This window comes from Peromyscus maniculatus, chromosome 6, assembly GCF_049852395.1.
Source record: "Peromyscus maniculatus bairdii isolate BWxNUB_F1_BW_parent chromosome 6, HU_Pman_BW_mat_3.1, whole genome shotgun sequence".
NCBI lineage: Eukaryota > Metazoa > Chordata > Mammalia > Rodentia > Cricetidae > Peromyscus > Peromyscus maniculatus.
In genome coordinates, this window is record NC_134857.1 from 71580369 (window position 1) to 71592915 (window position 12547).

At 41.3% G+C, this 12547-nt stretch overlaps 1 protein-coding gene across 1 annotated transcript; it reads right to left on the minus strand.

The window, feature by feature from the left end:
• Nucleotides 1–9899: 9899 nt before the first annotated feature.
• Sprr1b (small proline rich protein 1B) lies at nucleotides 9900–11659 on the minus strand. The gene is made up of 2 exons (XM_006976456.2): nucleotides 11627–11659; nucleotides 9900–10594 (listed from the first exon to the last, which is right to left on the minus strand). Exon 2 carries the CDS (start codon nucleotides 10573–10575, stop codon nucleotides 10186–10188), a length of 390 nt encoding a protein of 129 aa, XP_006976518.2. The 5' UTR covers nucleotides 10576–10594; nucleotides 11627–11659; the 3' UTR covers nucleotides 9900–10185.
• Between the last annotated feature and the right edge of the window lie 888 nt (nucleotides 11660–12547).

Below are 12547 nucleotides of genomic sequence, written 5' to 3' on the forward strand. Positions count from 1 at the left end.
TTCATAGTAGATTCTATAATCTACCCTCTATTCTATCATTTCTATGTATCTTTTTTCCTTTTACCCAAACAAGAACCTTAAATCTAATCTCTGTTGTTTAGCCCTTTTCCTAACCATTAACAACAACTTGTAACCAACCCTTCCAAACAATGAAAATTATCCCAAACCAAAAAACTATTGAAAGACCAAAAACCACCTACCCTACCCCACCTCTTTGGGAATATGGGTATCATGTTCTTAAAATTGCTTCCTGCTGTTTGTGGGTGAAGGCATCTTTCAGGGATCCTGAAAAGAAAAATTTTTGGGTTAATTGTCAAGTTCTGGGAGAGGTAACTATATCATTTGTTGTCCTATCTCTGCATAATGTCAAAGTGCAGGGTTTATCTCAAGTCCTTGTTCAAGTAGTCTATGAGGCTGGATCAGCTCAGCTAACCATCTTGAAATTGTTCTGAGCAGTTTTATAGTTCAAAGCTGATCCTTGCGTGATGTTTTTCAGCTTACTGATATTATTATTGTCCACGTGGAATCATTGTTGTGGGGCCCCATTATCTTTCTGGTGACTTCAAATTCAATGTTAGGCCTTGTCATGATTCCCTGCAGAAAACTGATAAAGACTCAAACACAAAAACATGTATAGGCAGCTAAATGAAGCCGTTTTTTTTTCTAGAATTAATTATTACACTATATGACTATTAATACCATAACAAAATTAAAAAATATGTTTTATAAATTTTGATATAAAATTCATACTTTAAGAAAAGTTTAAAGGGCTTGTCTATCTTGTTAATTTTCTCAAGATCAACTCAAAAATATCAGTAGCCCTCCTATATACAATGGACAAAGAAGCTGAGAAGGAAATCAGAGATACATCACCCTTTACAATAGCCACAAATGACATGAAATAACCAAGTAAGTGAAGGACCTATATGACAAGAACTTTAAGTCCCCTGAAAAAAGAAATTGAAGATGTCAGAAAATGGAAAGATCTCCCATGCTCATGGATAGGCAGGACCAACATAGTAAAAATGACAATTTTACCAAAAGCAATCTACAGATTCAATCCCCATCAAAATACCAACACAATTCTTCACAGACCTGGAAAGAATAATACTCAACTTCATATGGAAAAACAAAAAAACCAGGATAGCCAAAAGAATCCTGTACAATAAAACAACCTCTGGAGGCATCACAATCCCTGACTTCAAGCTCTACTATAGAGCTACAGTAATAAAAACAGCTTGGTATTGGCATAAAAACCGACATGTGGACCAATGGAATCGAATTGAAGACCCTGACATTAACCCACACACCTATGAACATATAATTTTTGAAAAGAAGCCAAAAGTGTACAATGGAAAAAAGAAAGCATCTTCAACAAATGGTGCTGGCATAACTGGATACCAACATGTAGAAGGCTGCAAATAGATCCATATCTGTCATTGTGCACAAAACTTAAGTCCAAGTGGATCAAGGACCTCAACATAAATCCAGCTACTCTGAACCTGCTAGAAGAGAAAGTAAGAAGTAGTCTTGAACGCATTGGCATAGGAGATCACTTCCTAAATATAAAACCAGTAGCACAGGCACTGAGAGAAACAATCAATCAATGGGACCTCTTGAAACTGAGAAGCTTTTGTAGAGCAAAGGATACCGTCAACAAGGCAAAGCGACAGCCTACAGAATGGGAAAAGATCTTCACCAACCCCACAGGTGACAGAGGACTGATATCCAGAATATATAAGGAACTCAAGAAATTAGACATCAAAACGACCAACAGTCCAATTAAGAAATGGGCTATAGAACTAAACAGAGAATTCGCAACAGAGGAAACTCAAATGGCTGAAAGACATTTAAGGAATTGCTCAACATCCCTAATCACCAGGGAAATGCAAATCAAAACAACTCTGAGATACCACCTTACACCTGTCAGAATGGCTAAGATCAAAAACACTGAGGACACTTTATGCTGGAGAGGATGTGGAACTAGGGGAACTCTCCTCCACTGCTGGTGGGAATGCAAGCTTGTACAACCACTTTGGAAATCAATATGGCGCCTTCTTAGAAAATTGGAAATCAATCTCTCCCAAGATCCACTATACCACTCTTGGGCATATACCTAAGAAATGCTCAATCATACCACAAGAGCACTTGCTCAGCTATGTTTATATCAGCATTGTTTGTAATAGCCAAAACCTGGAAACAACCTAGATGCCCTTCAACTGAAGAATGGATAAATAAATTGTGGCACATATACACAAAGGAATACTACTCAGCAGAGAAAAACAATGGCATCATGAGGTTTGCAGGCAAATGGATGGATCTAGAAAAAATCATCCTGAGTGAGGTAACCCAGACTCAGAAAGACAAATATGGTATGTACTCACTCATAGGAGAATACTAGATGTGGAACAAGGATGACTGGACTGCTACTCACATCACCAGGGAGGCTACCTGGAAAACAGGACCCCAAGAAAGACACGGGGATCACCCAATGATGGAGAAATGGATGAGATCTACATGAACAGCCTGGACATGAGTGGGAGCAATGAATGGCGGGCGAGGGTCAAGGGAAAGAGAGTGGGAGATCCCACCTGGATCAAGAACAGAGAGGGAGAACAAGGAATAGGAGACCATGGTAAATGAAGACCACATGAGAAAAGGAAGAAACAAAGTGCTAAAGAGGCCCACAGAAATCCACAAAGATACCCCCACAAAAGACTGCTGGCAATGGCTGAGAGACAGCTGGAACTGACCTATTCTGGTGATGGGATGGCCAAACACCCTAATAGTTGTGCCAGAAACCCCATCCAAGGACTGAGGAATCTGGATGCAGACATCCACAGCTAGGCCCCCGGGTGGAGCGCTGGGCGTCTAATTAGCAAGAAAGAGGAGGGTTTATATGAACGAGAATTGTTGAAACCAAGGTTGGATAAAGCACAGGGACAAATAGTCAAAGGAATGGAAACACATGAACTATGAACCAAAGGCTGAGGGGCCCCCAACTGCATTAGGCCCTCTGAATAGGTGAGACAGTTGATTGGCTTGATCTGTTTGGGAGGCATCTAGGCAGTGGTACCAGGTCCTGGGCTCGCTGCTTGAGATAGCTGTTTGAAACCTGGGACTTATACAGGGATGCTTGGCTCAGTCTGGGAGGAGGGGACTGGACCTGCCTGGACTGAGTCTATCAGGTCGATCTCAGCCTTCCGGGGTGGCCTTGATCTGGAGGTGGTGGGAATGGGGAGTGGGCTGGGGGGAAGGGGAGGGGGGCAGGAGGGGGGAGAACAAGGGAATCCATGGCTGATATGTAGAACTGAATTGTATTGTAAAATAAAATAAAATAAAATAAAAAGGGGGGGAAGAAAAGTTTAAAGAATCAAAATAGAACCAAAGAATTGAGATTAGTGGCAATAGAATAGTCCCTTAATTTTTTGGTTTGCTTTTGTCCCATATCAGAAGATGGCTCTTTCTTCTGACATTATAAAGAGATTTTGCATTTTCCTTTTAACAACATGCTTGTGTTTAAAGAAGTAGAGAGCCATTCTCCAACTCCAAAGCCAGATTTAATTTTTAATTAAACTGGGACTACAAAAAGACCATTTGTGTTAAGTGTCTGTAGAGAAGAGCAGAAACAAACATTTGAGAAGACTTATGAAATTTTATATGTGATACACCAATAGGCCAATTTACTCTTTTTCTTGGGACATTTTTTCTAGATTATTTGTCCTTATCTTCAGATGTCTCATTTGTCCAGTGTTCTTCAGATTCCTTAGCCTTCATTCTCCTGAAAGATGAAACAAAAACAAACAAAAAATACCCAAAAAACACCCCCCCCCCAAAAAAAAACCCTTTCCCCAAGACTAACTTTAGGGAGGTTCCCTTTTGGCAAGTTATATCTGATTAAATGAAAAGCATTTGTTACTGGTATAAGTTAGTTTAAATAGGATGGTCATGATGGTTGATGAACTATCACCTCTTCTAATTAAGAGGTCTCTCTTGTTCAAATCGAACTTTTATCAATTTTGATGGTATCCACAGCTTATCTTCTCCTGTAGAAACAAAAGCAAAGCCTCATCCCCAACATAACACCAATCCTGCTTTCCACTCTGAGGTCAGCACATCTTTAAAGTATATAGGCTGATTTAATTCTGTAGTTTTTCTATTATCCAATGTCTCTCTGCAGCTGTTGTTCCTTTCTCATTAGCACTGAGAAAACTCAAAGTTAATAGAGCATTATGTAATCTATTTCTGGGGTTTTGTTACCCCTTTTTGTTTATTTAGCATATCCTTTAGAGTTCTACTTGATCTTTCTGTAACTACTTGGCCTGCAGGATTATATGGTATACCTGTAATATGCTTTATATTGCAATAAGCAAAATAACTGTTTCATTTTACCAGAGACATATGATGGAGCATTGTCAGTTTTAATTTGTGCAGGTATACCCATACCCATGATGGCCATAATTCTAGTAAGTGTGAAATTATTAAACCAGCTTTTTCAGAACTTAGAGCAGTTGTCCACTGAAATTCTGAATAGGTATCAGTGGTGTGGTATACATATTTCAATTTTCCAAATTCTGCAAAGTGAAACACATCCATCTGCCAGATTTCATTCCTCTGAGTAACCTTTGGGTTACCTACTGCTGGTAGCCGAGTCTGTGTAAAGAACAAGTAGGGCATTTCCTTACAATTTCTTAGCTTGTTGCCAGGTTATGGAAAAATCCTTTTTTTTTAAAATTTTATTTTATAATTTAATTTTACACATCAGCCACAGATTCCCCTGTCTTCCCTCCTCCTGCCCCTCCCTGCCTTCCCCCCAATACACCTACCCATTCCCATCTCCTCCAGGGCAAATACTCCCCTGGGGATTCAGCTCAGCCTGGTAGATTCAGTCGAAGCAGGTCCAGTCCCCTCCTCCCTTCACCCAGGCTGAGCAAAGTGTCCCTGCATAGGCCCCAGGTTCTAAACAGCCAGCTCATGCACTAAGGACAGGTCTAGGTCCCACTGCCTGGGGGCCTCTCAAACAGTTAAAGCTAATCAACTGTCTCACTTATCCAGAGGACCTGATCCAGTTGGGGGCTCCTCAGCTATTGGTTCATAGTTCATGTGTTTCTACTAGTTTGGCTCTTTGTCCCTGTGCTTTTTCCAATCATGATCTCAACAATTCTCGCTCATACAATCCCTCCTCTTTCTCACCAGTTGGACTCCTGGAGCTCCACCTGGGGCCTGACTGTGGATCTCTGCATCCGCTTCCATCAGAAAAATCCTTTTTTAAACCTTTACTATGTGCTAGGCTGGTCACCAGAGTAGACTTGTCCAGGCACCCTCTGGACCACTGCCAGCAGACCAAGGTGGGGTCAACCTTGTGGATTCCTGAGAGCCTCCCCAGCACCCTGCCTCTTCCTATTCCCATGATGTCCTCATCTATGATGATATCGCCTTGGTGCAGTGGGAAGGGGCTTGGACCTGCCTAGACTTACTGTGCTGGGCTCTGCTGACTCCCCATGGGAGACCTCTATTTGGCGGATGTGGGGATGTGGGGTAGCTTGGGAAAGAGGGTTGGGAGGTGGGAAGAGGGAGGAGGGGGTTCTGTGGATAGCATGTGGAGTGAGTAGAAAATTTCTTAATAAAAAAAAATGAAGAAAAAAACCTTTACTATTGACATGATTTTTTTAAATGAAATTTTGAGGCCTCCAGTACATTTCCTATCAGTAATTTATCAATCTCATCATTACTTTGTGCTAGAGGGCCTGGCAGACCTGTATGGGATCAGATATGAGTTTTATATAAGGGATGATTCCTATTCCTGATAATATCTTGTAACTGAATATATAGTGAAGTTAATTCTGACTCATCAGGGATAAATTCGGCAGTCACAATATGTAATATTACTCTTTCAGCATACTAAAAGTCAGTAACTATGTTGAGAGGTTCTGAAAAATCCATTAATACCAAGAGAATAGCACACAATTCCAATTTTTGAACTGAATTATAAGGACTTTGAACCACTTTACTTAAATTTTCTGATTTGTAACCTGCCTTTCCTTGTTTGTTTGCATCTGTATAAAATTTATAGGCTCCAGATATGGCTGTTTCCTGTACAATGTGAGGCAAAATCCAATTAGCTTTCTTTATAAGTTCAATTCTATTGCTTTTGGGATATTTGCTGTTAATATCTCCCCCAAAATTACTGCAAGCTCTTTGCCAAAGTTCACTTTCTGCCCATAATTTTTCAATGTTCTCCTTAGTTAAAGGTATGACAATTTCTGCTGGGTCTATTCATTCTAATTGACAAAGTCTCAATTTTCCTTTTAAAATCAAGTCAGAGATCTTTCCCACATAAGTTTTTATTAATTTTTTACTCTGTTTATTTGGTAGAAATATCCATTCCAATATAATATCTTCCCTCTGCTTTAAAATTCCTGTAGAATGCCTAGAGGGTAAAATAACCAAAATGTAATCCAGCTTTGGATCCACATGATCCACATGTCCTTCCTGTACTTTCTTTTCTACCAAGGCCAATTATTTCTCATCTTCAAGTGATGATTCTCTTGGACTATTTAAGTCCTTGTCATCTTCTAAGGTTTTGAACAAATTACTATGTTCATAATTTTTTACTCCAGCAATAGTTTGTAGATGGGAAATGTCTCCAAATAATCTTTGAAAGTCATTAAGAATCCGTAATCAATCTCTCCTAATTTGCACCTTTTGGGGTTTAATTTTTTGTAGACCTATTTTATATCCTAAATAATAAATAGATTCTCCTCTTTGTATCTTTTCAGGAGCAATTTGTAATCCCCAACAAGGCATTTTTTTTAACTTCTTCAAGCATTCTTTCTAATGTATCTGCGTTAATGTATCCTGGCCTCATGAATGGTCACATTGCATGCACAATCAAGAAGTGGAGAGCAGACAAGAAGTGGGGCCATGTTGTAAGACCTCAAATCCCATCCCTAGTTACCAGCAAAGCTCCATATACTTTAAGTTTTACAACTTTCTAAACAGTTCTAACCTCTGGATTCAAGCACATGAGATTATGGAGGGCATTTCACAGTCAAACTACAAAGAATATCTAGGCAAGACTCAAATGATCAATTTTCTCTGAATTTGGGGCCACACTAAATACTATTTTTAAAATACTTCAAACTCTTATTGTTGTCTTCAAGTATTATTTAGTTCTTTTGAGGAACAAATTATGTAAGTATTCAGAAATTCAATTCCTCTTCCCCCAGTTCAGGAGACTAACATTTACTTCATAAACTTGTTCTAGACATAGAATTTTCAGTACTTTCATTAGGTTGATATAATACCTGAGAATGAATTAGCTCTTAATAAACAGTCATCAACATCCCTTGCCCATCAATTACTTATGTGTGTAAGTCATTTATATGTGACTTATATCTAACTAGTACAGAAAATGTGATTTAGATGTATTATCCTGTACATTTTATTTTCTAACCAAATTTAATTTTCTATACAATATTTTAGGAAAATAAAGTTTTGAGGAATTGGTCAAGTACCATGTAAATACTCCTCATAGTTCTTAAAACATAGGGAGTACAGAATAAAAGGAGGGAAGGGGGCCAACGTGTGAAATTGTCTGTCTCCTCTCTATGCATGCCACCTTCTTCTAACAACCCACAAAATGCCACATCCTATCACCATTGCTCACCTGAACCGTCTGACTCCATATTTGAAATATATTCAAAACACATTTGAAACAATGTGCACAACATTACTAAGGTTGCCAGTGACTTGAGGACAGGCCTGAATCATTTGATTCTCTGTAGAGTGTGACCCCAGATAGGGAAGCCGAGTTATTGCAAATAAAAAAACAGGTGCTGCAAAGGACAGAGTAAGGGAAGTGTTCTTAGGGAATTGATCAGAGTATAATAAAGTTGAGAATACCTTTCTGGAGATCTTTTGTGCAGTCATCTAATACTAAATAATAAATATTGCTCCCAAATAAGAGTGGAATCTTCTGTTGTATCATGAGAAAAGAAAATACAAGGTGTGTGTGTGTGTGTGTGTGTGTGTGTGTGTGTGTGTGTGTGTGTGTGTGTGTTGGGGTCAATTTATAATAAGAAGCTATAAAAGAAAGGAAGACTTTTAGCAATTATGTTTGAGAGACAAAACATCCTTGGGGATTGAAAAAATGAAGATCCACCTCTTTACCAGGCTTGCACTTTCTCAAAGTGCAGGGCAGCTTTTCCTGAGAATGTTGTCAATGGAAGTTTTCCATTAAATTCCCGAGACATAGACAGGCCCACCTACAGCATCAGCATCCCTTCTGGGTACTTGACATGTGCTTACTTTGGTGTCTTATTTCCATCCCACCCCATAGTGCTTAGATTCATGCCTGTTTTGAAAGCCTCTCTCAATGAACTACCCCTTCCTTAGTTCCAAGTGTCACCTCCACCGTGCACTTGTTTGGGCCAACACCAGCAAAAACCCTCCCTCTGCCTGTAAAGGTCCACTCAGAAGTGAACCAAGGTTCAGATGTCTCAGGACCAGGAAATAGGACACCAAGACTTCTGAAACTCAGGGTAGAGTTGAGATGGATGTCAGAGTCTCTGACAGAAGCAATGGATGTGTTGTGAACACTTTTCTGTGACACGAGTAGCTGGTTTCGTTACACCGGCAACTCAAGTTTCACTTAGCTTCCTGGAAGTGGCTCATGTTTCCTGGTGGGATATATGCTGTGGGATGTTCTGTACATTACATGTGTTGCTTGGTTGGGTAATAAATAAAACACTGATTGGCCAGTAGCCAGGCAGGAAGTATAGGCGGGTCAAAGAGAAGAGAACTGGGCGAAGTGGAAGGCAGAGGAGAGACCTGCCAGCTGCTGTTCAGGGAGCATCAAGTACAGGCAATAGGTAAAGCCGTCGAACATGTGGCAACATATAGATTAACAGAAATAGGTTTAGTATAAGAGTAAGACTAGACAATGGTAGGCCTGAGATAATGGCTGAGCAGTTTAAGTAATATAAGCATCTGAGTGATTATTTTATATGTGGGTTGTGGGACTGCGGGGGTTTGGTGGGACCTGGAGAGAAGCTCTCCAGCTACAAGATATACGTTTTGTTTTGTTTTTTTTTTCATCAGATAAAGCTCCAACCTGAGTATCTGGTGAACCAGGTTTTGTTTGTTACTCTATGAGGACTGTAGTGTGTGTGTGTGTGTGTGTGTGTGTGTGTGTGTGTGTGTGTGTGTGTGTGTGTTTGTGAATGTGAGCATGTGTGTGTATGTATGTGTTTGTGAATATGAGTATGTGTGTGTGTGTGTGTGTGTGCGTGTGTGTGTGTATGTGTATATGTGTATGTGAGTATGTGTATGTGCTTTTGATGGTGATGTGGAACGTGAAGCACATCCCTTTAGGTGGCTCCCTGACAAAAACCGAAGACTGAGATAACAATTGTGGTGGCTATGAGTCTTAGAGAGTTTGTTGGGGGGGATTTGAATTATGGGTATATAGAAGGAATGAGTAAGAAGAGGCAGATTCACTTCTGTTGGAGGATTTCTTGAAGTGAACAGAAACAGTTGAGTATGATAGAAACCAAGAAGCCTAATTTGGGGACAGAGCACTCAGGATTACATATGTCAGATTCAGCTTGGGCAGGTACTAATTAAACTCTAGAGTGACTCACTGACTTATAAGAGGAGAGTCCTCTACTTGTCCCAGGTGTCCAGTGCAAAAACCTCTGATGGCATTACATAACCTTCCTCTGGCACCCCAGGTATCCTCAGTGGGAAGAGCCTCCCACCCGCCAGTGCCGGGATTGGATGTTAGTGCCAGGGTAGGTGTTAACTGGAGGAAGTCACTGCCCTCATATGTCTGTGAATAGCTTTTGCTTCATGAAGAAAAGAGAGAAGTCACTGAGTCAGACACCAATGTAGTCAGGATTGGAAGGATTTAATGAGGACGTAACAGGACTGAATCACTTGTAACTTAGTCCCTCTTCAGAAGAACATTGAGTAGACAAACTAGCTCAGGAACCAAGTCTTCAGTTGAATTCAGAGACTCAGAGGCCCCACATTTATAGGTAAAAAAGCTTCGTAGTACTTCATTTTAAGGTATAAATGAGAGGCAGGACTGTGCTGTGAGGGCATAGTATTTCCCCAGAAATGGAAACTGGGGCTCAGCATTCATCTGGTGATCAGCTCCTCAAGGCACAGTTTTGGACTACATTACTTTTGCTTTGTCTTCTGCTGGGCTAGTACTGGAGTGACAGTGGAAGGACAGGGTTCAGGAGCCTTGGGGTGGCAGGGCTCAGGAGCCTTGGGGTGGCAGGGCTCAGGAGCCTTGGGGTGGCAGGGCTCAGGAGCCTTGGGGTGGCAGGGCTCAGGAGCCTTGGGGTGGCAGGGCTCAGGAGCCTTGGGGTGGCAAGGCTCAGGAAGCTTGGGATGGCAGGGCTCAGGAGCTTTGGGGTGACTGGGCTCAGGAACCTTGATGTCACAGGGCTCCTTGATTTGGGAGACACATGGCTCCTGCGGTGGTGGTTGGCAAGGCTCTTTCACTTGCTGCTCATGCAGCTGAGGAGGTCCTGTGCAGGGCTGCTTCTGCTGGTGGGAACTCATGCTTCAAAGACGGCTGGGCCTAGAAATAGAATGGATGATTTATGGAGGGAATGACTTCACAAGAAACCGCCAGCAATGCCACTTCTGATGTCCAAAGAAGTAGAGGTTCTCCTTTCTATCTCTCTCTCTCTACCACAGAGGGTACTTTGCCATGGAGGTCCTTAAAGGTCACCTGGTTCTAAACAAGCAGGATCTTTCCGGCCGTTCCCTCTTCCTACCTATTACAGCAACACAGCAAAGGGCTTTATCAGGAACAGGAGACTGATGACGTGATGACGTTGGCTCATGTGGAAATGTGATGGCACGCAGAAAATAAAAACAATAAAATGCTCACAGCCCACTGCTCATCTGCACCAAATAAGATGTTTTGTCACCTGCAGAATGCCTGTGGCTACTCCAGGATGCCTCGCCGTCGCATGCGGCTTGCACGTTCCTCCATCTCAGGGGCCCCTCTCAGGTCTGCTTGCGCAGATTTGCCCAACTGTCACAGATCACCTGCTATACCACAGTTAGGCAGCTTTCTTAGAGTGAGGACTTCAGGAACCTTTCTCGCCTTCCCAAACTGCCATAGCACTTGCCCTTGTCTCCTGGCACCAACTCTTCATAGTACTATCTTTAGTTCTTGGTCTTCTAAATGAGATGCAGTTTTACGGAGAAAATTCTCCTTTGTTAAATTATCTTTTACAGTCCAAAACACCAGATAAAGCAAACTCTTAACAAATATTATTATTTAAAGAATAAAATCCTCAGCATTAAAACTGTAGATAAAGAAATGATGTCACTAGGAGTGAGATGGGCTTGTGCTCTTACCCAGACCCAGATACAGCAAGGGCCGATGGGGCACACCAATTACAACTGAAGTTCCTTCAATTGGGATTATTGTAAATGCAAGTTTCAAGGGTTTGTAATTCAGATGATACATCTGCATTATAACTACGACTACATTTCAATAAGAGGACAAAAAAGATGCCCTAAGTGCAAATGAGGCTCCAGTAAAAAGTCACATAAATGCATAAAGTAAATGGTAAAGTATCCACATAGAGAAGCTTACCTGGTATGCAGAGAACAGTCAGTGTAGTCGATGGGATCTGATGTGGCATCCTCTTCACACTGGCCTTTTATAGAGGGAACAAGCCCTGCCTCAAGGGAATGGGAGCCTTTGGGGCCGATGAATCTTCATAGCTTACCTGACAGACATGATTCATCCTGGGTGCTTCATCCACTTATTGGTTCAGCTTAAGTGATGACACTAGTAATGTGATTTTTTTTTCACATGCTGACAATAATGCCATCTGAGCATAACCCTGAAGAATACTCCCTCCACCCCGCTTCCACCTGCGTGGTCTTCAAGTGTGATGTTTGCAGGGAGGATGCTATGGATTGAAGGAGCAAAAAGGGAATTGTGGGAAATCAGGCATCAGAAATCCCATCTTATGGGTGTCATAAGCAGAGCTTCAATTTAGATGAGTTTATTGGGATGATTAGGATATATAGTGGGTGACAGATAGCCAGTAGGTGTTTCTAGTTCTCCTGAGAGGCGATGGGTATAATGCCAGCACTTTCTTTTATTCAGGACAACTTAGGCCATAATTTTACTTATCCATTACTTAGTGGACTTAAGCCCCAAAAGGAGATTAAGAAAATATACAAACAAGCAAACAGACAGAAACTCTAAAATGATTTTCTTTTTCTCTTTTTCTTTTTTAATCTTGAGAGTCCTTTTCCAAGGAGAAATACAAAAATAAAAGGCACAGGCTAGGAATCTCTGTTAGAGAAGGGGCACTTTGAGCTGGGTGAAGTGAGAAGGCCATAGGACTTCAGGTACAAAGTGACTTGGTTCTTTTATTCCAGCCACTTTTTCTATCTAGTGTGGTGAAGACTTGGGCAGATGGTTACAGGGGAGACAGAAACTGGGGAGAGTTCAGAACATGGGTGAGGAGTGGCGAGGTGGGCTTTCATGGTGGTAGACATT

Excerpts from the sequence above, each read along its gene's own strand:
- Sprr1b (XM_006976456.2), bottom strand. The coding sequence starts at position 10,575 with ATGAGTTCCCACCAGCAGAAGCAGCCCTGCACAGGACCTCCTCAGCTG.